Source organism: Pelodiscus sinensis, chromosome 16 (genome assembly GCF_049634645.1).
Source record: "Pelodiscus sinensis isolate JC-2024 chromosome 16, ASM4963464v1, whole genome shotgun sequence".
NCBI lineage: Eukaryota > Metazoa > Chordata > Testudines > Trionychidae > Pelodiscus > Pelodiscus sinensis.
In genome coordinates, this window is record NC_134726.1 from 30,942,564 (window position 1) to 30,966,786 (window position 24,223).

At 43.3% G+C, this 24,223-nt stretch overlaps 1 protein-coding gene across 1 annotated transcript in view; it reads left to right on the forward strand.

Annotated features, from left to right (window-relative positions):
• The first annotated feature begins 5,004 nt into the window (after positions 1-5,004).
• Positions 5,005-24,223, forward strand: part of WIPI2 (WD repeat domain, phosphoinositide interacting 2) — a 39,506-nt gene continuing 20,287 nt past the window's right edge. Inside the window, exons 1-5 of the mRNA XM_075899652.1 lie at positions 5,005-5,281; positions 13,283-13,365; positions 21,214-21,383; positions 22,259-22,355; positions 23,030-23,127. Of these exons, the coding sequence (XP_075755767.1) occupies positions 5,208-5,281; positions 13,283-13,365; positions 21,214-21,383; positions 22,259-22,355; positions 23,030-23,127 (522 nt within the window). The 5' untranslated portion in view covers positions 5,005-5,207. The remainder of the gene's footprint in view (positions 5,282-13,282; positions 13,366-21,213; positions 21,384-22,258; positions 22,356-23,029; positions 23,128-24,223) is intronic.

Here is a 24,223-nt window from a genome sequence, read left to right on the forward strand (position 1 = left end):
GCTATTTTATTCTTCACCAGGGCTAAGTTATTCCTCCTGGGGCTCTAAATCGAGATAGCGCATCTACATTAGGGAAGCCTGTCTTGGCCTAATTTTGAGGTCTCTGCAGTGTGGAAGTGCTATTTTGAAATAAGCTATTTTGGAATAACTATTCCAAAACAGTAATAGAGATGTAGCTGTGTTAGTCTGGTCTTGCTGAAACAAAAGACAGGACTATGCAGCACTTTAAAGACTAACAAGATGGTTTATTAGGTGATGAGCTTTCGTGGGCCAGACCCACTTCCTCAGATCAAATTGTGAAAGAAAATTGGCATGACCAATGAAATTTAGTATATATGGTCATGCCAATTTTCTTCTACAATTTGATCTGAGGAAGTGGGTCTGGCCCATGAAAGCTCATCACCTAATAAACCATCTTGATAGTCTTTAAAGTGCCGCATAGTCCTGTCTTTTGTTATTCCAGAATAGCTTATTCTGAAATAGATTTAGATTTAGTCTGAAAGACCAGCCTCTGTCCATCCAAGTGTATTTACACCAACAGGGTCTCTTCTTTTAACTGAATTAAACACAGTCTGACTTTTCTGCATTGTGCATTCCCACAATAACTGCAAGCATTGGTGGTCATATCTTACAATTCCTGTATTTAGTGTTAACACAGTTTGTGATCCCCACAACAGCCAAATTAGTTACAATGGGAAAAGCACCTTCTAACAGCTGAACATCTAGCAGGCCTGAGCAACCTGCTTGAAGTGTATTTACATAACCACACCCAGGATTTCTTTCCATTCCAGCATGAACTGTATTTACATAAAGACAGTTGAATACCTTACAGGGCTAAACAACTGAGTGAGCATAACCACACCCAGGATTCCTTTCCCTGCCCCTCCCGACTTCTGACACCTCACTTCTCCCAACTGGCCTCAGGCCCCGACCTCTCCCTACATGCAACAGATCCCTTTCTGACCTCCTCCCCAACTCACCTTTCCAGTCCGCTTCTCTTTGAACCTACCCCCAAAAGCCCTTTGCCTCCAATTATTCATCCCACTTTTCCAAACATTGCTCTTCAAATCCACCCCAGACTGACCCAGCCAGTCCCCCATGCCTTTCCTTCAGCCTGACTCCACTCAGCACTTTCCTCTAAACCCGTCTTCCTTCCTCTCTCTCTAAAAATCAAATGAACCTTAAACCCATGTTCCCCCACATTTGACCATATCTTTTCCAAACCCTGGATACGGTATTTAACAGCCCCAACAACCTACGTACCAAGTCTCTTGTTGGACTGCTAAAAAGCATAGCACAAGACTAATACAAAGTTTACAACCAAATTCAGGGAGGATTGAAGGGGGCTGAAAAATCTAAACTTGGAATTTCCATTGCTTTCCTTTTGACCTGGGAAGGATCACTTCATCTCTGGGTCCTGCCATGAGGGACTCACGTTGTAGTAATGTGTTATATATAACACATTACTACAACATGATTTGGTAGATACTGACACAGATACACTCCCTCTTAAGAGTGTCCTCTTTTTTGAAAGTTCAAATATGGTAATCCTAGGACAGTGAAAACAGTGTTCTGTGGTTGTGGAAAATTAAATTACAATGTCCCTTCAGTTTCTGTTCTTTAGCCTTGTTTCCTGTTGCTTCAGGACAGCTTGCAATCAGGATCCACCTTGAAAATCTCCTGCTATAATAAGAGGCTGCACAGGAAGCAGAGGTATTAGGCTTGGCTGCTAATGAATGTCTCCACATATAAGTCCTTCTGGAGGGCTAGTAGGGGAGTTTTTTTGCAGTGTAGCTTCTTCCAGCTCATCTGATGAAGTGGGTTTTACCCATGAAAGCTCATGATATTATGTATTTTTGTTAGTCTCTAAGGCTATGTCTACACTTGCAGCTTCTTGCACCAGACATATGCAAATGAGGCTAAGCATGGAATATTGCCGAGCCTCATTTGCATACCTAATGAGACGCCATTTTTTGCAGAAGAGGCTCTTGCACCAGAAAGAACTGTCTACACTACTCCTTCTTGCGCAAGAAAACCCCTCTTGTGCAATGCCGTTATTTCTGAAAATAATTGGTGTAACAGCATTGTGCAAGAGAGGTTTTCTTGCGCAAGAAGGGGCAGTGTAGACAGCTCCTTCTGGCGCAAGAGCCTCTTCTGCAAAAATAGCGCCTCATTAGGTATGCAAATGAGGCTCGGCAATATTCCATGCTTAACCTCATTTGCATATTTCTAACGCAAGAAGCTGCAAGTGTAGACATAGCCTATGGGTATGTCTACACTTACACCCTCTTTCAAGAGAGGGATGCAAATGAAGACATTCGAAATTGCAAATGAAGCCGGGATTTAAATATCCCATGCTTCATTTGCATAGTTGCGTTATGGCGCTATTTCAAAATAGCGCTATTTCGAAATAACAGACGCTGTTAAGATGCGGTTATTTCGAGAGAAAACCCTTCTCTCAAAATAACCCTTATTCCTCATACAATGAGGTTTATCAGTTATTTTGAGAGAAGGGTTTTCTCTCAAAATAACTGTCTTAACAGCATCTGTTATTTCGAAATAGCGCCAAAATGTGAATATGCAAATGAAGCACAGGATATTTAAATCTCAGCTTCATTTGCAATTTCGAATGTCTTCATTTGCATCCCTCTCTTGAAAGAGGGTGCAAGTGTAGTCATACCCTAAGATGCCACAGGACTACTTGTTTTAAATTTTAGGCTAACACAGCTACTCCTCTGAGACTTTCTTCCAGCTTGTTCTTTCGTCACCTCACTGTTTCACCTGTATCTAATTCAGTTCAATAGTGATGAAGATAGTACTTGTCTGAATGCAAATGATAATTTCTTGTTGTTTGCCTGCACTGTGAACCCTGTAGTCACACTATACAGGTGGAATAATACTGAGCACTTATATAGCACCTATCTTTTGAGGCTCTACAGCATATTATGAACTTTCAGGAGTTTAGCTTCACAATACCCCTGTAAGGTAATAGGCACTATGATTGCCAGTAAATTTTCAAATCAGGAAACTCACATCCCAAGAGTATATTCGATTTTCTCAAGTAAATGTGCATAAGAGCAGGAAACAGAGTTCAGATCTACTATCTCCCGGTTCTGTGCATTAGCAAGAGAACATCCTTCAGTTTCTATGTACAGTGTTACCAACTCTAATGAGTTAACTGCAAGTTTCACAACATTTGGCGTGAAACCCAGCTCCTAGAGAGAAGTAATGAAAATCCCAGGTTTCATTTTAAAAAAGGAAGTTTCTAAGCTGCATGCCTGTGGACAAAAATTTGAAAGTGTTATCTGAGAGCACCCTGAAGGCTTAAAAAAAGACAAAGAACTAAAACATGATTACTATTGTTTTCAATCTCACGACTGGGGGGAGAGGGAGTTGGAAGGGTTGACCCATGATGATTTTAAGAAGCCACTGAGAGCAGAAGACAATGACGCTCCAGAACTGCAGCTGAGTTGGTGAATACTGTTATGTCTAGTAAATGAAATCTTGTTTTACTGATATATAATCTCTGTCAGAGTATCACTGTGGTCCAGCAGGCCAGGTGCTAGCATGGGAGTTGAGATATCTAAGCTCTGCCACTGAACTAATCATGTGACTTTGGGCATGTTTGTGTGCCTCTGTGTTCCCATCTGCAAAATGGAGTAATATCTATTGTCCTTTGTATAGCACTTTGAGACCTGTGAATGAAAATGGCTATAGAAGAACTAAAGCTTGTTATTGATGCTGCAGCTAACACCTAAAGAAACTGTTCCTCACACAGTTATGGAGGCTCCTTACCAATGTTCCTGCTAAACTTTCCACCTTGTGCGAAATAATTTTTTTTATCTGCACTGAGTTATGTGCAAATGCACCACCAATAGGGAAAAAAAAACCCTAGCTATGGGCACTCTGTGAATCAGCTGGGTGGTGTCTGAATTTCTCCTCAGGGGCAGCTTACAGAGAACACTTTCCCTTAGCCCAGCTCCTTAAGTTGTGTGTGTGCCTTAAGTACCTGTGCACAATATCCTGCTTTTGGTGGTATCCCTGACAACCCCTGCTCAGGTGGGTATCATGGTTGCTGGGATACCATGGTGACTACCCAGTGCACAATCAGGTTTCCTCAATCATGGGATCAGAAATTCATGTTTATTGCTCCTTCCACCCCAACCATTTTCTAGATCTCTCCCCTAGACCAGCAGTTTTCAAACTCTGGGTCAGGAGTGGGACCCCAATGTAGGCTGTGACCCAGTTTTAATGGGGGTCACCAGGGCTGGCTTGGACTTCCTGGAGTCTGGGGCCAGGGCCCACGCCCAAGCCCCACTGCCAGAACCCCAAACCTCAGGGTTTCAGCCCTGGATGGCAAGACTCAGGTTACAGGCCCCCTGCCTAAGGTTGTGGGGCTCAGGTTTGGTTTTGACCCCTCCATCCAGGGCCATAGGCTCAGGTGAGCTTAGGCTTCAGTCCCCCTGCCAAAATCATGTAGTAACTTTTGTTGTCAAAAGGGAGGTCAAGGTGCAATGAAGTTTGAGAACCACCAAAAGCAGGTTATTGTGCACAGGTGCTTAAGACACACGCACAACTTAAGGAGCTGGGCTAAGGCAGAGTGTTCCCTGTAAGCCACCACTGAGAACAAATTCAGACACCACCCAGCTGATTCACATAGCGCCCATAGCTAGGGTTGTTTTTTTTTTTCCTATTGGTGGTGCATTTGCACATAACTCAGTGCAGATAAAAAAAATTATTCCGCACAAGGTGGAAAAGTTTAGCAGGAACATTGGTAAGGAGCCTCCATAACTGACAGATTCATTAGGCTCTGCGGGAAGCAACGCTCCTATTACACACAGCAGCGCGCCACACCCCCCATCCAGCGCCTGTCCCAGCCAGAGCCCACTTAGCTCCAGGCAGCTGCAAGGCGCCCGCTACGACAGTAGCGCATGCGCAGTTTCCAAGCTTCCCGGAGCCCCCCCCTCAAGCGCGCAGGCGCGCGCGCCGCAGTACGGTGGCCGGGCCGCCGAGCGCGCTTGGTGTGGATTGGGAGGTTATGGGGGATAGGGGCGGGATGGCGCAGGCGCGCTCAGGCTCCAGCTACCGGAGCGTAAACAAGGCGCTGGAAGGGATGAGGGGGCGGTCGGAGCCGAGCGGGGCCCGCTGAGCCCGAGCCCCCCCCCAGCTCCCCGCCGGCCGGGGCTCCCGCCGCCCAGGGAGGCGCCATGAACCTGGCCAGTCAGAGCGGGGAGGGCGGCTCCGGCCAGCTGCTCTTCGCCAACTTCAACCAGGACAACACGTAAGGGGGGGGGCGTGGCTGGGGGGGGGAGTCGGGTGGGGGCGGGGCGGGCGGTGCAGCCTTTTTCTGTGGTGGGGGGCGGGGAGTCTGACCCCCCCCCCCAGGTCCTCCCCATTGCTGGAGTGCGCCCCCTTTCCCCGGCATAGAGCTGTAGCCCAGGTGCCCTCTCATTCCAGCCATGTGCGGAATATTTCTGTGCGCGTGTGGGGATGGGCACCACCCACAAAAACACAAAACCTGGCTGGGGGGGCGGGGCGCGCTGCGAGTCAGTTTGGGCGGCATTTGAATCTCTCCTGGGCAGCTGCACAAGTGCACAGCTTACCGGCAATGCTGAGAGCGTGCCCCCTCCATAGCCCTCGCTCCCATAGGTCTTGGAAAGAGGCATGTGGCTGCTGCTGCTGCACCCGTGGCTTGAAGTGGTTTCCATTATATACAGGGGGTACAGTTTTGATCAGTGGTTTTCAGCAGCCGGGCCCTTTCACAAAGTGTCCCAGCACCTTGCTTAGTCCCCATCCACCTCTCCTCCCCCACTGGATAGGATGGGGTACTGGCTCTTCTTGTGAACCTCTCCAGTTTTGATTTCGAGGGTGCACTTCTTTTTTCAGTTCCCCAACTCCTAAGATAATGCTTCTGCAAGTGCTTTTGGTCCCTAGATCACAGTGCTTGTCAGAGCTGGGTCAGCATCATTCTCATTTTACAGCTGGGGAAACTAAGGCACCGTGAGACTAACTGACTTTTTTATGGTTATGCAGTAAATATGTGGCAGGTGCAGGCATAAGGCCTAGGCTATCATATGCAATCTTTAAAGGTTACATAAAAGGGGGCACTTGCTAAACCTCCCTACTTATAACACCATAAAGTGTGTGTAGTCTGTGATTAGTTGTTATCCTTGAGATGTGCTCCTCTGTTTTGGTCTCCCTGGGATGTCTCCCTCGTTCACTTTACGGTGTCCATTCTCTAGGGTAGACTGAGGGATGGGACTCCAAGGAGTTAGTGAGGCATGGGATTGCAACTCATTGTTGTCATATTTTCAGGTAACTTTCTCTTAACCCTCTCTCTGTGGTGATGAAATAATGTGCAATAACTTTCAGAGATTCTTTATTAGCAGATGCTCCCTTCAATGTTTTATTTTTCTCAAAAGTGCATGGGCAGCCTCTTTTTATAAAGAACAACAGGGTCCTTAAAAATCACGTATTTTTATGTATTTTGAGTTCTAGAGAGAAGTAGTACACTTCACATCATCCTTATATCCAAAATTATTTGACCATTGGAACTTCATGTTTTAGTTTTGTGAATGTGTCTCGGTCTCCTTAGCTGTGGAATGCTGTTTTGTATTTGTAATCTAAATCCACAGAAAGTGGTGGTTGATGTGTTGGGGAGAAATAAATCCATACATATGAAAGAATAACCATCTTCAGTTTAAACATGGATAACAGGAAGAAGAAAAGGTTATAAGAATTATGGAAAGAAGGATTGAGCTCTTGAAAATGCTTAAGAGATTTAGGGGTGAATAACCAAATGGAAATCTGGTACTGAGAAGGGAGGAATTCATCTTGGGAAGCAAAAGGAAATGGGAGAATGAGAGTAGCTATTTTTAACGGTTGCTTCTGTTGTAGTTCTAGGGGCTGAAGCCAAGCTTGCACAATTTAACTTTATGGGGACTCCCATGTCATGGGGCTTGGGGCAGATACTCTCCTGGTAGCTCCTAATGCTATCCCTGGCTTTTCTATGCAGAAATATAATTGTTGTGACACTGATGGACCACAGAGTTGTTATAGCATGTTGGGAGTACCTCAGAAAGAAAAAGGCTAAGAACCCATGCTTTATAAAGTTTGGCATGCACTCAAGCATACAGAATATGCACATTTTTTATTTAATGCTAAGCACACAGCTTTTTCTATCCCTATCAGTTACTATGTAAATCAAGCCAAACGAGGAATTACTACTTCATCTTTATTACTATTTTAAAGGACTAGCTTCTAACTTTTTTAAAGTTAAATATGCTGACCAAATTCACAAGCCTAAAAACTTTACTCTTTCACTTTCTTAACACAAATACTGATCCCCCCCCCCCCAAGTGTCCTTTGAGTTTGTTTTTAAACCATAACAGTTTGCATGCAGAGGAAAATGTTTCATGATAACTGTGCAGGATAGCTCCCTGCTTCAATATTTTTTGCCTGTGTAGTTGTTCTTAAAGTTTCATTAGCAATAGTTAAATATTTAATTTAGCATAGGAAGCTTTATTTAGTAAACTGCTCTTTGAGACTATTTCTCATTAGACTCTGTGGTCCCTTGTTACTGAAAGTTTATCATTGCTATGAATTACAGTTGACCAAAATTATTTCTTCAGAGTACCTGTTTGGGGTGTCTACATAATGGGGGCACTTTTTCTTCTGCAAGTGTTGCTCAAACCAAAAAGAATAAAGGCAGATGGTATTAAACTTATGAGACGTTGAAAGGTAAAGCAGAACAAATCACACTCTCTTTGATTAGGAAGCAGATTTATTGATAACTGGCCCAACTTGAAGCAGATATATTAAAATATACATCTTCAGCATATAAAACAGCAGATCTTAAAGGGTTCTGTTGAAAAAGCAGTTCTCTTTGAAATATTGATCGAGTATGTCATAGGGTAGATAGCCAGGATGCGTTCTAAGTCTAAAGTTCTGAATATGAAATAGTTTGGTTTAAAATGAAATTAAGGTAGAGAATGAAGGAATTGGAAATTTGCTGCACCACTCAATTAACTTGTTTTAGTGTATAGATAGAAACTTCAGAAGGTAAGATTTGAATTTAATGTTCTAAATTTCAGTGGAAAAAATGATCAAATGATTGCTTCAGTGCATCAGAAGCAATTACAAACATATGTTATTGTAGGTGCACTTGGTACATACTTACTGAAGTTGTAATGTTGGAACTTTAAAGAATACTGCCAACACACAAGTTCCTGTAGCATTGCATAGTTTTTCAATTTAAAGAAATATAGTTCCAAGATGTAATCAAGCAGGTATCCCATTCTTCATTGTCTTTCTTAGAAAATATCATTTTAGATGTACTTTCATTGGTGCTGAATGTAGTGAGACAGTAGCCTCTAGTAATTTAAGTACCATTCACAAAAGATTTTACTTGCCTTTTTATCAAAATAGGAGTGCATGGGTTTAATTTTATCCAGGATCCAAAATCTGTCTTGTATTGGGAATGTTTTGGTGCTTTGGGACTTCTGCATGAAAAATACTATTCACACCTTCGATGCTATAGTGAGAAGAACTCTTTATCCTGGTTCATGCTTTGTTTTGAGGGTAGTAATTTCAACTAAGTGAGAACATGGGAGTGAGACAATTCTCAGAGACCAAGACATTTAATTTGAGTTTAGACTTAATTTCCTTGTTATATTTATCATTACATAAATCAGCACGACTGCTAATCCCTGATTAGAAAAGTCTGGGATAATTTGGAGGGGATTGCAGATCAGGATTCAGGTGCATTAGCACTGCTACATAGTAGAAGCTTTCAGGAAATCTGAATAATATATAACTAAACCTCTCCCAAAATATTAAGAAAAGCTTGAATATATAGGTTTAGAAGGGAGTATGAGACTAAAATTGGGTTCTGTTGGTGCTTGCTTGTGAATCGATTAATATATCCTGTTTGTGGTTATAAATTTCTTCTGAATTGCCACAGGGTAGAAATTTATATGTGAAAATTAATTACAAACAGTGGGTAATCTTACAACTAAAGTATTATTTACATGCAATAACAATTTGGTGAAGTTGTTTGGAGATGATACTTTACAGTGCCTTAAAATTTGAAGCCACAGCTATTTCAAATCTATACTAGAAAGCCGATACTTAACATTAGACAACCTGTGAAGTTTGTTTTTTTTAAAAAACAAGTTGAATTATAACACCAATTTTTCTCTAAAATGTCTGAGTTTAATTGTAATAATTGTTTTCAGAACAAATCCTTTCACTTGGACAAAGACAATTATCGGTGTTTGATTTTTTTTTCTGTTAAGAAATAAAGCCCTGAACAAGAATTTATAATGAAAATGTTGACATAACTTTAATTATAGTGGTACTCGCAGGCACCATCAAAAATATTTTTCATCCCTAATCTCATTACTGTACCCTGAATCACATGAGCCAATTATAGGCCCTTAAGTCTAATCTATCCTTGTGTCTTGTTAGCACTGTCTTTTTTCCTTAACAGCCTCTCTTAATTCTGTATTTGTAGCAAAAGTTTAGACTTTTAAAATTATAGCATGCTCCAATTTGCTAATGCTCAAGGTAAATAAAAATTGTTATTTACAATGCTCCACACTTGTTGGGAATCTCCTCCCTCCGCTTTCAGTACACTTGCATTCCTGCCTCTGTACTTGCTGGGAACACCGATGCATTCACCTCTTTGTTCTGTTTGAGCTCTTTCCTATCCTTCAGGATCACACATTATAATAACTTTCCTTCTGGTCAAAGAGTATTTGAGGAAGTAGAGGTATGTTCTTCAGAACCCATTGATAGCTCTTTAATGTCATCAGGTGTTGAGATGAGAGAGGTAGTCAAATGTCAGTTTCTGATTCTGCTGTCCTGGTGGAGAGTAAGCAATTGAAGGGGAGCATTCTTGATAGTTCGACATTCTAACTAAAAGAACTGGTCCTCTGCTTTGTGTTGAGAATAAGTTTGATCTGTCTCAACTTCCTCCATTCTACTACTTAGGTTGAACTAGGGATGTTAAATTTAGATTAATCAACTAATCAAATAGTCAATGGAATTTCCGTTGACTACTCGATTAGTCAATAAGGGCACCTCCGCCTTTGAAATGTAGTAAGGGCCCTACGGGGCTCTTGTACATTTCAAAAGCAGCTTGAGTCCCCCACTGGTCCTGTGCTCCCTGCCGCGCTTCTACTTCTGAAATGTAGCAAGAGACCCACTCTTGCTCCATTTCAAAGGCAGAACCGCCACCAGTTTCCCACTGTGCCCCTACCTCACCGCTGCTGATAGAGGCAGCAAGGGAGGAGAGCAACTAGTTGAGTCATGAGTCAACTATGCAATAAGCAAATGCTTATATCGCTAGGTTGAACCTCCGTAAACCGGGAGTCTCTGGTCTGGCAACATCAGTGGTCCGATAGGACCATGGATGTTCCAGGACCAGAGAGTCCTGGTGGAGGGCTGGTGCTTCGGAGACCTGCGGACAGGCTGGACTGTGGGATGCTGGCAGCAAGCTGCCAATGGGGCCAGGCGCCTAGATCCCATCAGCTGAGCAGCCAGGTGCGCCCCAGTGGGTCTGTCTGGCAGGGCTGGGAGCCTGGTGCACCACAGTGGGGCTGCTCAACTAGGCTGCCTGGGACGCCATCTGGGTTGCCTGGAAGGGTTGGGACCCTGCCGCACTGCAGCTGTTGCACTAGAGCAGTGTTTCCCAAACCAGGCTTATTGTCAAACGAAGTACAGTAATAATGTGAGTAGGTTCTACCAGCCACTATGCCTGTGTTCACCCAGACAATGGATCCGCTGAGCCAGTAGAAGGTCCAACTGCCCCCTAGGCCAGACAAAGACAGCCCATCCAAGATATAACTTTATATACGGGTATAAACAAGTAACACATCCCTCCTGACATGTCAGGTTGCCATCCTCTGATGTTACTTAGGTACCACCCGTCACCCTGCACCTGGTGATTCAATCAAAACATCTTTATCCATCATGCTGTGATTTTAGATCCTTTTCTGAACCTGGGTCGATATGTCCCTATTATTTGTGGGGAGTAGGGATGTAAAGGAGTAGTCGACTACTTGCACCCCTCCCCCTCAGCTGGCTTAAAAGCCAGTTCCTCCCAGCACCCTTTCTGCGGTGCTGCCCATTCCCCACCCCTCCTCCTTGCTGCTGCCTCTATCGCGGCAGCAGTCCCTATGCACAGCTGGTCCTGGGACTCCTGCGCACAGGGGCTGCTGCTAGCTGGGCAGGCAGCCCGACTCAGTTCCAGCTCACACCGGCTTTTAAATTGCAGAACCGCAGTGGGGTTTGGTCTGGCACCCAGCATGAGCCAGAACTGAGCCGAGCTGCCTATCAACTAATCGGGTAATTGATAGAATTTTTATCATCCCTAGTGGTGAGTGTGGGGTACTAAGGTCCATTTTATTTACTTTCAACCTCTGCCTAGTACCTATTTCTATTTTACAGCCGATAGCTAGTACCATTTACTGTTCTTCACTATTAGGGGTGTTAGTGACTAAGCAAAAGCTTATCGGATAGTCGACCAACTAGTCGCTCCTCCCCCATCCCTCCACTGCCTCTATCAGAAAGAGTCCCCATTGGGGCTCTTGTCTATTTCAAAGTGGAAGCGCTGCATGGGGACTCCCTGCTGACCCTGGGCTTCACACTACATTTCAATCTTTGAGATGCTGGGGCTCTTGTACATTTCAAAGGCAGAACACCACAGGGAACTTCCGCTTTTGAAATGTAGCAACAGCCAGGCAGGCTCTTGCTACATTTCAAAGCGGAAGCACCCTTATCGACTAATCAAATAGTCGATGGAAATTCCATTGACTATTCCATTAGTTTTTAATTTAATTTTAACATCTCTAGCACCTATTACCAATTCGCATTTTACACTATCAGTCCTGTTCGTGTGAGGTTCCATTAGTTCCTGCCTCTTGCTCGCAACTTTGCTATTATAAAGCATAGCTAAGTCCTGACCGTTGGTAGGTAGGTCTCAAGCCTCATATCAGGCCTGTGCCACATGGACTTTTGTTTCAGGCCTTCATCTTACTACACTTGTATCTGTATTAAAAAATCTGATTTAATAAGATTGTTGATTCTGGAGAGATTTATTGTTGCTTCTTGTCCTAGATGTTGTAAATATAGAACTATTAAAGGTGTTGGTAGTGTCAAACGTGTCAATTGTTGCAATTTTATGGTTTAGTTAACATCCTTTAAAGTAGGAAATTGTGTGTGTTTGGGTTTGGTGATGATGCTAGTGTTCTTCACCTTGGCTGATAGGCTTTAGATAGTCTTCGGGCTTATAGTTGACAGATTTTTTTAAAGCCTTTCAAGTGTGTTGAAAGCGTTTGTATGCCTGGTGGGTCAGAGTTCCAGTTTCTGGAATGTACAAACTGAATTGCCACATGCTCACATTGTTAACCAAATGTATGAACTGTTAAGGATAATAGGATATTTATGTACAATTATTTTAACTGCTGATTTAAAAAGTGATCTGAAAGGGGGGGGGGAATGTGGCATGTCATGTTTTGCTGTTTGTGGGTTCTTTTTAATTAAAAATTGAAGTCTTGTTCTTGAAAACTCTGAAAAATTAATGAAATGTCATTATAAGATAAAAGTACAAACAGGGCAGAGAGAGGGAAGGGAATAAGGTAAATTGTTTAAAACTTTTTGTTCTGTCCTTCTTAACATCTGTTTAACATCAGTGTCTAGCATTTTAGAGACGGAAGGGTTGTGTTTAAAGATACAGATTGGTACAAGTGTTGAACTGTTGAGAGCTAACAACTGAGACTCCCCCCACCAATGAGTCCTCTTGCAAAACCAGAGTTGACATTCCATAACTTCTCAGGTGGAAAAACTGACAGAAACTTTGTAGAAAAAAATCTTGTGCATCATCAAGAAGCAAAACATAGGCACATTCTTTATTTTAAAAAGAAACCTTTTCAACTCTAAAACTTTTTATTTCAGCTACATAATGGGGTAAAGAAATTACTAGTGTGTTTGCTTCAGATTGCAGGCTTAAAAGTTAGGCTGTGGTGTGCTTTGTTAAAAATCTGAAACATGAAACAAGGTTAGATTTCCCATTTGGGGCAAATGCTGAAACCATCTGATTTTTCTCTCTGTTCAGAAAATTGTAATCAGTGTCTTCTGTTCGTTTTTCTGCCAAGCTTCTTAACTACAGTTCTTGTTGAACTGATCACAAAACAACAGTTTTGAAATTAGCTGTTTTCTAGTCTATTCATGGTCTCTTCGATTTATGTTTTTAATAGAATAATCCAATGTCTCTTTTCAGGTCCCTAGCTGTTGGCAGTAAGTCAGGTTACAAATTCTTCTCCCTTTCTTCTGTGGACAAACTGGAACAAATCTATGAATGCAGTAAGTGTCTTTTTCTCTTATGTTTGTACAGACTAAGCCAGGTCTAACTGTTTTCCTAAAGGCTCGGTTGTAAGTCATGTAGCTAAAGTTTTAATTGTGAAATATCACATGCACATGAAACAAACTGTTGGATGGTTAAGCGGTTTGCATTATATTGTAGCTTGCAGACATAGGTGGCATGCTGTGAAATCTGGTGCTAAATGATGTTTTCTGGCTGCCAAGTCAGTTACTGCGTAATGCAATGTGATGTACGTGGAGATGATCTTATGAGGTCTTAATTTTTTCTGGCCTTTAGGAAAGGTGACCATAGTTAGCATAGCCTTCATTCAATTTAATAAAAAACCCAGATTCCTAATTATGTCATTGCTATGTATCCCAGTGTCTTTGCTAAAGAGACAACTTGTAATAATAATTAAAAAAAGAACAGTTTAAGGTCTTGCTACTTGATAGCTTCTGCTTTCCTCACAATAACCCATGAAATGTCTGCAGCCTTCCTTTCCCCTTTTCTCCACCCATGTCCTACCCCAACTAACTGAAGCTGAATTGGATACTGTAAAATTGGTTATTTTCCAAGATCCACCCATTGGAGATGCCACTCATGCTAAACCCATTTTGTCCAACTTCTACACCGAGAAACCCCAAAATGTGTTTCTGCAGAGCTAGGCTACCTGTGCATAGGGTGTCATTAGTTGTAAGTAACATTACGATATTGTTACATGTGTTGCCAAGTAATTTCAATACTTTCTGAATAACTGAAGGGAAGATAATTATACATACACAATGGAAATATCTTGATTTATTCTTTACTTCTCTGTGGCAGGAATTCTATGCCCCATGGGCACAGGTCAAGTCAGGCTAGCTTACAGCAGCTCAGCAACCTCTCTTTTTCTTCTTCTTCTAAAAATGCAGCTAAAGCATGGAGTGCAGGATGAGTCTTTACTCATTATACTCATGAAGAAGGCTTTCAAAATGTGAACAGAGCATCAACTAATGCAGATGGTCTAACAAAGTGGTGGGCAATCTGCAGATTTTCAGAATACAGGTTGAACCTCTAAAATCCGGGATTCTCTGGTCTGGCAACATCCATTGCTGGACCAGAGAGCCCCGGCTGCCCAGTTTCAGATGTGCATCCCCAGCGGGGCTAGCATGGGGGGGAGCACAGCCTTGGCTAGGGCTGGTGGCAAGGAATGTGGCCCCAGGTGGGTCAAGAGGCAGTGGGGCCAGTGGCTAGGAGCGCAACCCCACAGAGGCTGGCGAGGTGGGGAGTACAGCTCCACCTGAGACTAGTGTGGTGCAAAACACAAGCTCGGTCAGGGTTGGTGCAGTGGGGGAGCACAGTACCAGCTTAGCTGGGGGCAGCAGGGTTGGCAGTCAGGAGCGCAGTCCTGGCTGGGGCTGGTGACAGAGAGCACAGCCCTGGCCACAGTTGGAGGTAGCAGGGTTGTCCCCTGCCTAGGGCTGGCATGGTGGAGTGACACAGCCCCAGCCAGGGCTGGCTCGATGGGGGGCTGGCAGCAGCAGCAGCTGGGACCACAGCCCCAGCTGGGAGCAGAGCCCTACACCTGGGTAGGGTGCCTTGAACACCCTCCCTCTCCTCCCCCCCCCCCCCCCATTGTCTGGCAAACTCTGTGGTTTGGGGCCACTCAGGTTCCGAGAGTGCTGAACAAGGGAGGTTCAACCTATACGAACATTTTTTCTTTCCCATGTTCTCTATAGGCAGTGATGTCAGCTGTTAACATTAACATCTAAATTAGCAATAGAGTTCAGCGGTAATATACCATTAAATCAAAGTTAATGCTTATTTTTTTTATTCCTGCACCTCCTAAAGGCAGCAGTGGGTTTTCCACTGTGGTAGGCACTGTACTACAAATACATGTAGATAGTCACTTTCTCAGAAGCTTACAATCTGAATAGGCAAGACAGACCAATGATGTGGGAAGCAGAAGCACAGAGATACGCTCCAGGTCACACAACAGATCCATGGCAGAACCGCCACAGAACCCAGATCCATGTCTGCCAACTCTGTGTGCTCTGGGCTGGAGCACCCAAGGGGAGGGCGAATAGTGGGTGTTCAGCACCTACTGACAGCCTCCCCAGGCATGGGAACAGGAAGAGGTGGGGCGGAGAATAACAGGGGCTTTGGGAATGGAATTGGGGGTAATGTAGGAGTCCAGCACCCTTCGGGAAATCACTAAGTCAGCACTCTGCCCACATCTCCTGACTCCTAGGTTAGTGCCCTATCCAGAGGACATGTCCATGATGCTTCCTGGGATCTGTTGGGATTGTTTCGGACCAGTGGCAGACAGCCTAGGCTAGATAGTGGACCACATGAGTGGCTCTCAGTAAGGGCCATTCATGCCATTCCTTTCAGTGAGAGGGGAAAATATTCAATTATTTGGCAACAGTTTTAACAGATTAGTCATTTTACTTATACCTAATAACACGCTAAGCACAGGGTAACTTTGCAGAAACACATTTTAGGGTTTCACTTGGTGTGGAAGTTGGACAGAATCGGTGTTGACTCTGCTCCTATATGGTTGTGCCCATGCTGTGCTAGTTATATCCTCTATCAGTATTTCTTGTATTTTTCTACTGTAAAATTTAAGTGCACACTCACTAAGATCATTACGGCTGTGTCTATGCTAGAGACCTTTAAGTGGCACAGCTGTATTGCTGCAGCTGCATTGCGATAAGGACACCAGTGTAGCTGCTGTATGCTGATGGTAGAGAGCTTTCCCATCAGCATAAACCACCCCAACAAACAGTGGTAGCTTTGTTGGTGGGAGATGCTTTCCTGTTGACATAGTGCTGTCTATACCAGAGTTGTTAGTGTAACTTATGTCAGTCAGGGTGTGTTGGCTTTTTTTCACCCTCCTGACAAAAGTGCTAGTGTAGACATAGCCTCAGCCAAGTACTCGACTCAAAATGTGCAGTGTGTTTCTGGTGGTTAAATGAGAGAAGCTGAGTCTTGTCTTGTCTTTTCTCTTCTCTCCCCGCCTCCTCCGCCTCCCACCACAGACTTGTGCTGTGACTTCACGTAAACCACATAACCTATACCAGTGGTCCCCAATGCAGTGGCGCCCGCTGGGGCATTTATGTGCGACCGCCTAGCGCGTCCCCACCCCGGGCGGTCTGGCAGCTCCGCGCAGCACCCACCACCCAAAAAGGTTGGGAATCACTGACCTATACAACTCTGTTCACCCCTCCGAATACCAGACATGTTAGGCATAGTGAATGCTTGTAATGTGCTTTGATGACCTTGGTCGAAAGATGTGGTAGAAATACAGATGAACCATCTAGGACTTTAATCTAATTGGTTCTTGTCTTAGATGTTACATGCTGCTAGTGACGATTCTGTAATCCTACTATGGATTAGGGATGTTAAGCATCTGCTTATCAGATAGTCAACTAGGGTATGTCTACACTACCCCGCTAGTTCGAACTAGCGGGGTAATGTATGCATACCGCACTTGCTAATGAAGCCCGGGATTTGAATTTCCCGGGCTTCATTAGCATAAGCGGGGAGCCGCCATTTTTAAATCCCCGCTGCTTCGAACCCCGTGTAGCGCGGCTACACGGGGCTCGAACTAGGTAGTTCGGACTAGGGTGCCTATTCTGAACTACCGGTACACCTCGTTTCACGAGGAGTAACGGTAGTTCGGAATAGGACCCTAGTCCGAACTACCTAGTTCGAGCCCCGTGTAGCCGCGCTACACGGGGTTCGAAGCAGCGGGGATTTAAAAATGGCGGCTCCCCGCTTATGCTAATGAAGCCCGGGAAATTCAAATCCCGGGCTTCATTAGCAAGTGCGGTATGCATACATTACCCCGCTAGTTCGAACTAGCGGGGTAGTGTAGACATACCCCCAGTCCTTATCTGATAGTCAGTCAATTAGTCGATTCCCACCCACCCCCCCCTTGCTGCCTCTCTCTGATAGAGGCAGCAAAGCAGAGGGTGGGGTGGGGGCCAAGGTAGTACTTCAAAGGGGCAGTGCTGCACAGCTGAGCCCAGGATCAACTATGTGGCACTGTCCCTTTGAAATGCCTTGGCATTTGAAAGGGACAGCGCCGCACAGCTGAACCTGGGATCAGCTGGGGACTCCCCAGCTGAGCCCGGGCTCCAGCGTGGCATTTCCGTGGAACCCGGGATCAGTGGAAAATCCACCGGGAGCTCCTGTACATTTCAAAGGAGGAATGTGAAAGTGCCTATTGACTAGTTGAATAGTCGATAGAAATTCCATCAATTACTCACCTAGTAAATTAACCGTTACTTAACATCTTTACTATGGATATCTTTTTTTCCTCACAATCTCCTCCTCTCTTCCCTGGCACCCCGCCAGTTGAACACATCCATTTACAGTACTGTTTTGTTTTTTTCCTATGTTTCTCAAACAGATTTTGTGGCACAGTAATTTGCTAATTTGTTTTTACAGTATTGGATTCAGAGTTTGTATCTGTGAAAATTTTGAACATCAAGCTAAAGTGCTTTGTATCCAATTTGTGTTCTGTGCCTGTAATTTTCTAAGGTGAGAGAAAGTAGCAAAGACTAGATAAGGTTAAGAGGGTGGATGAGATTAACTGCTTCAGTACTGAGCAGCCAACCTAGTGTTCTAAAAATACTGCTTATTTAATTCAACCAGACATACCTTGTACTTTCCTATATAGCCTGACAATTATTTGACTGGATGTTTAGTAGCAAGCATCTGTGATTTGGCACCAGTGAATGGGTTCTATCAGTTGGGAAGAAAAATGCAAAGGAATATAAACTAGGGTCTGAGGTTCACTGAGTATGTTAAGTGCTTGATTCCATTAAAGCCCATCATAAAATCTTCCTTTCTGTATAGATAACCATCTGTTCAGGATTCTGTCTCCAGTCTCTTAGCTCTCTACTGTGAGACTGAAGGAACTGCCTTAGCTCTTAAGGTGTTTGATCATTTGGGAGCACACAGCGTGGAGTATTGTCAGAGCTGGTCCCCTTAATGATTGTTGCATTTGCCAGGAGTTCAGGTCATTTCATTCTTGACCATGATCATTTACACTCCTTCCTGTAAGTCCCACATCAGTTCTGCGGAATGCCACTTCCCATGTGTAGCTTGGCCTCTGACAACACCATTGCTGCTGCTGTTTCAGAAGCTTTTCAGTCCCACTCCTAGGTCTGGCAGAGTGGCAGGTCCAGTTGGAACCTTCTTGGCACCTCTCATTCCCGGCCTTGTGTTGTCAGGGGAGAGTGGGTGGAAGGAGGAGCTGATTCTTTTTCACAATATGGGAGGAGGGAGCCATCCTGAGCAAGGAGGCGCTTTCTGCTCCTCCTTTCTTCCCTCTTGTAAAAATGGTGTATTTGCTGTAATTCACTCTGGAGTGACATGGCAATGCATCTGAGGAGTGTAACTTGTATTGTCGATTACTACTTGCACCAAATTGATCACAGTAAGTGGTGACCTGTGTATTTTAAAATCTAAATGCATCATTACCTCTTTGTTTTTGGAACTGTGATACCTTGGCATATTAAAATTATGTATTAATAAATTATCTGATTTTTTTTTAAAAAGGTGCCCATGGCATCAAGAAGGTTGAGATCCTCTGCTTTAAACCATGATTGTGAAAACTTAGCCCAAACACAAAAGCTATTTGCTCGTCGTTCTTATATTGAAGAATTAATCAATGGTTCTTCTCTGTTTAAAAAAAGATACATGCACAGGCACACCAGTGCTTGGCTCGCTAAAGTGGATGAATAGAATTTTGCAAGTCTGCTTTAAGCAAACTATTTCAATTTTTCCTCAGATTTTGAACAGAAGTTTGTTTCTGTGTAAACATGTTTAAGTGCCTTGTAACAGTTCAGTAAGTTAAAATACTATTTCTGATGCTCTAATTTAATCAGAAATTCTAATTAAAACTGAAGGATTCTTCATCTTCATCACATTTAATAATGAAAAGTAGTTGGTACAGGTTGCACCTCCCAAATCCAGGATTCTCTTGTCCGGCAGTATCCTTGGTCTGTCATGAGCTCCAGGGTAAGAGCGCCAGCAGCTGGGAGCCTGGTGCAACACTGCAAGTTTGCTAGCAGCGAGGCCACAGCAGCCTGGGCAAAGCGTGATCAGGACTTTCTGCCACCTGGCAGTGAGGATGGGACTACAGCATCCCAAGAGGAGAAGCCTGGTACAGCCATGTCAGTCAGGAGGCAGCAATGCCAGCAGTAGCATGGCTAGGGCTGCCTGCTGCCCAACGGTGGGGTTGGGGCTACAGGCCACAGGAGCCCAGGAAAGGAAGCCAACCGTGGCAGCCTGGCAAAATCAGCAGGGCTGGGACCACATGCTGCCCGGTAGTGGGGTTGAGGCTGCGGCAGCCTGATCAGGCAATGTGCCATTTGGCAGTGGGGCTGGAGCTGCCCAGCCAGCCACAGAGCCAACGCTGGGGCTGGCCCGCAGATAGCCCAGCTGGACTGAAGGAGCCAGCAGCGGGGAGGGAATTCCCTCATCCAGGATTGGCCATGTTCCCAGGATGCTGGACAAGAGAGGTCCAAACTGTATAAACTCTTTCAACAGCCTCTTTGGGTATTGAGACTTTTTCGTGTGTGTGTGTGTGTGTGTGTGTGTGTGTGTGTGTGTGTGTGTGTGTGTGTGTGTGTGTGTGTGTGTGTGTGTGTGTGTGTGTGTGTGTGTGTGTGTGTGTGTGTGTGTGTGTGTGTGTGTGTGTGTGTGTGTGTTTTACTCGGGAACCTCTTTAAATATGTCAGCAAATATTTTTCAGTTTTTACCTAGATAAACTTACTCATACTGAACAGGTATGGCATAGGTTGTGTTCATGTGCTAGACAGCTTGGACAAATAAGCAGTCTTTCAGGCAACTTCTGGGTTTTCTGATGAGAAGAGTATCAACAGTTTGACTACCAACAGATGCCTCCGAAGCCCTCAGAGATAGTTCTTTCTGGCAGTTTTACTGTTCAGCAAACATCAGCACTGCACTGATCCAAATATTGATTTTGAAATGGTAGATTTACAGTAATGGATCAAGACAGGAAGGCACAAGGAGCTTGTCTTGACTGAATCTATAATGGAACATCAGGCTTTTAGCAGATATTTATTTACAGCTCTAGAATTGCTGTAGGTATCTGATAAGCACTCTCCTGTTATCTTTGGATACTTAAGAGTCATTTCTTCTTTCCACTTGAATATTAAATGCATCTGTACAGCCAACAGTCCTAGAAAATGCCACTATTGATCCATCAGGGAAAAAGCCACTGCTTTCTGTGGCTCAGTGGATTATCCAGATGCTCAGGCTCACTTCAGAATGCCTCATGTCTGTTCTTACAGCTGTTGCAGATCATGTCTGGTCAGTTTTCATATGAGACCTCTGCGGAAAATAAGTTGCATTTGAAGAGCTGGTAGCCCTTTCAATTTTAGAACAACAAGTATACCAACTGCCTTGAGTGCAATAGTTTTTCTGTCTGTATGCAGATCTTGCAGAAACTCCAGGTTACTTGGTATCATAAAGCTTTTCACATACATGGAATGTTTCTAGGCAGTCACCTACTCATTCACTACATACCATACTATGTAAGATCCTTTCCTTTTATGAGACTTCGATATAACCATTCAGTATCCTATTAATGATGTCTTCACAAATAACAGTTAACCCCATTTTAAAAATACTCTCACATTTTACAAACTTGTACAATCGTATGCCATTTAAAGAAGGGGCTTCGTAAACCAGAATTCAGTAGTTCTGTTCACAAATGAAGCTCACAAAAAAGTGTGTGTGGAATATAGTTTGGCTTATTTCTTTGGTGCGGTCGGTAGACTACTTTTTCCTCAACATGGAATTTCTTACTTCCCTTTCCCTCTTTTCCGTAGCCGACACAGAAGATGTATGCATCGTAGAGAGGCTTTTCTCCAGTAGCTTGGTGGCCATAGTTAGCCTCAAAGCCCCGCGCAAGCTGAAAGTCTGCCACTTTAAGAAGGGGACTGAGATTTGCAACTATAGCTATTCCAATACAATCTTGGCTGTCAAACTCAATAGACAGGTAAGTCATAATGTTTGTATGTGGGGCTGTCTCTTGACAGGCTAGAAGGATGGCACCTGCCAAGTACTGTTTCCCTCTGGTGCCAAAAAATAGTTTGAAACTGCTAATTTTATCTTTCCTGCTTCTAGCCCTGGAAGGGTATATGAATTATCTTCTTAATTTGTGTGAAATTCTGCTGAGTATGAACATTGTCGGGCAACATCCCTCAGGGCATCCTTCTCAGTAATTGATTAAAGAACTATATAGAAGTTCCTTAAACGTAATGCTTTCTATATGAGATATACTGTGGAAGTTGGGAGCGTCTTTGTGGGTTTGAGGGCTGCATTAAGTTAGCAAATATATCATAAATACCAGGATGTGCAAGTAACCCAATTTGTTAGTTATTGCTAAGCCAGAAAGTAAATCTACGCTACAGGGACTCTACCAGCTTAGCTCACGGTGTAGATGCATACTATAGTAACTATACCAACAGAAGGGGTTTTCCTGCATATGTAGAAACAAACCCTTCAACATAGCTACCTTAGTTTGGTGAAAGATGCCTTCTGCCAACATAGCTGCATCTACCCTAGGGGTTTTGTCACTATAGCTAAGTCAGTGAAAGGGTGTATTTTTTTAACACCTTTGATTAATGTAGCTATATGCCTGTAACTTTTCAGTATAGAACAGTATTGTAAAGAGATGTAGGTTGTCTCAGCTTAATGTTAATTCTTCCCATCAACTCAGAAGTGGCTAGGACTGAATTGGGCAAGGACTGTCTACCTTTGTGTTTGAAAATTGTCTTTTGGACACCGGTTGTAGTAGTCTGTAAGAAATTGTACAAATACCTTTCAATATATTTAATTTTGTCTTTGTATTTTTCTCTCCCCTTTTTCTAGAGGTTGATAGTATGCCTAGAAGAGTCTCTGTACATACATAACATACGAGACATGAAGGTGCTGCATACAATCAGGGAAACACCCCCCAATCCTGCTGGTAAATATCTAGCTAGCGACACACTTAATTTAAGATACATATGAACTGTATAGTCTCTTTCACTGTGTGCAACTATGTTTCTTGTAGGAAATTGTGTAGAGTGCTCATTAATAGCATCTTTATTCCCACTGCAAATTGGGGGTTAGCTTTTAAATCCTGAACTATGTTCAGTTTCATAGGGTGTTGAGCCAGCCCAGTGACACTAGATGGATTAATTTCTCGGCTCTCTTGTGTGAAACTTTTTTAAAGTAACTTCTTTTCCTGATTTGGTGAAAAAATTTCCTACGGGTATAATTCAGAGTTAGTCATCTTTGAAGAGTTAAGAAGCCATAATGAGCATGATGTCACCAGAATCTACATTGTAACATTGCAAAATATATCCATTGGAATAATGTTTTAGGAATCACTAACTGTGAACCTAGAAAATTCTTGGCTCTTCTTCACAGTTTGTCCCTTTTGCATTACTATTTCTGTTTTAAAATTAGATCACTTTTTTTTTAAACTGATGGCTGTTGGTCTTAAAATTGTCCAGCCTTTACCCCATTTAAGTTCCTTCTGACTGGATGTGAGTTAAGTTTTGATAGTTTGTAGCTGGATCTGCATAGAAAATTAAACCTCTGATGGGTATGTTTTGGACTCTGCCTCTTCAATCCTTTTTTGCTTATCCTTCATAGGGTTGTGCGCCTTGTCAATAAACAATGACAACTGCTATCTGGCCTACCCAGGAAGTGCAACCATCGGAGAGGTGCAAGTCTTTGACACCATCAATCTGGTGAGAGACCTTGTCAGTGCTACTGGCATTTTTTAAAGTTATGTCTTTTGTGAAATGTGGCTTATTAGACTCAAAGAGGAGTTAATAGAAACTCAAATTACTTCAGATCATTATTGTGGGAGGAGGTCTCTAATGTAGTTGGTCCACTACTGAAGCTGGACAGAAAGCAGCAGAATATAGTAAAAGTATAATACTACATGTGACTAGTAGATAGGGTTGAGCATTCTAGATACAAAACAAACAAGAAAGAAATTGAGAGCCCTAGAAAAATCTATCACAGTTGTAGCACGCGATTAGTACAAAGCCAATTAACTCACTTTAAAATGGTCAGGATTAATTGCACTGTTGAACAAAAATAGAATACTATTTTGATGTTTTTACTAATAAACTGAAGTTAGTTACACATTTCCAACTATACTGATTTCAGTTACAACTAGGGATGTTAAAATGTGTACATGTTTACATGTGGCAGGAGGAGAGGTGGGAACGGTGCTTGTGGGGAGCTTGTGGGGAGCCAGTTTGTCAGCTCCCCGCGAGCTCCAGTTCCCACCGAGTCCCCCTATCACCTGCACTGCTGCTTCTGTATCAGTCAGCAGTGCGGGTCAAGGGACTCCATAGTGTATCAGCTCTCATCTGCACTCCTCCCCTCCCTCCTGCTTCCCAGGCTCATTGATTAACCGAGTACACATTCACACCCTTAATTAATTACAACACAGACTACAAAGTGTACAGTGCTTTCTTTATATTTTTATTACAAATATTTGCACTGTAAAAAAGAAATAGAATTTTTCAGTTCTCCTCATACAAGTCCACTCGGTTCTACTTCTTTTTCAGCCAATCACTAAGAAAAACATGCTTGTTTACATTTATGGGAGATAATGCTGCCTGCCTCATACTTTGTGTTGCCTGAAAGGGAAAATAGGTATTTGCATGTCTCTCTTGTAGCCAGTGTTGCAAGGTATTTACATGCCAGATCTACTAAACATTTGTATGCCCCTTCAAGCTTCAGTTTGTAGTCTCTAAAATTTTACATTGTTTTTAAATGCAGTTATGTAAAAAAAACTTGTATGAGGTGAGGATGTGAATACCCATTTAA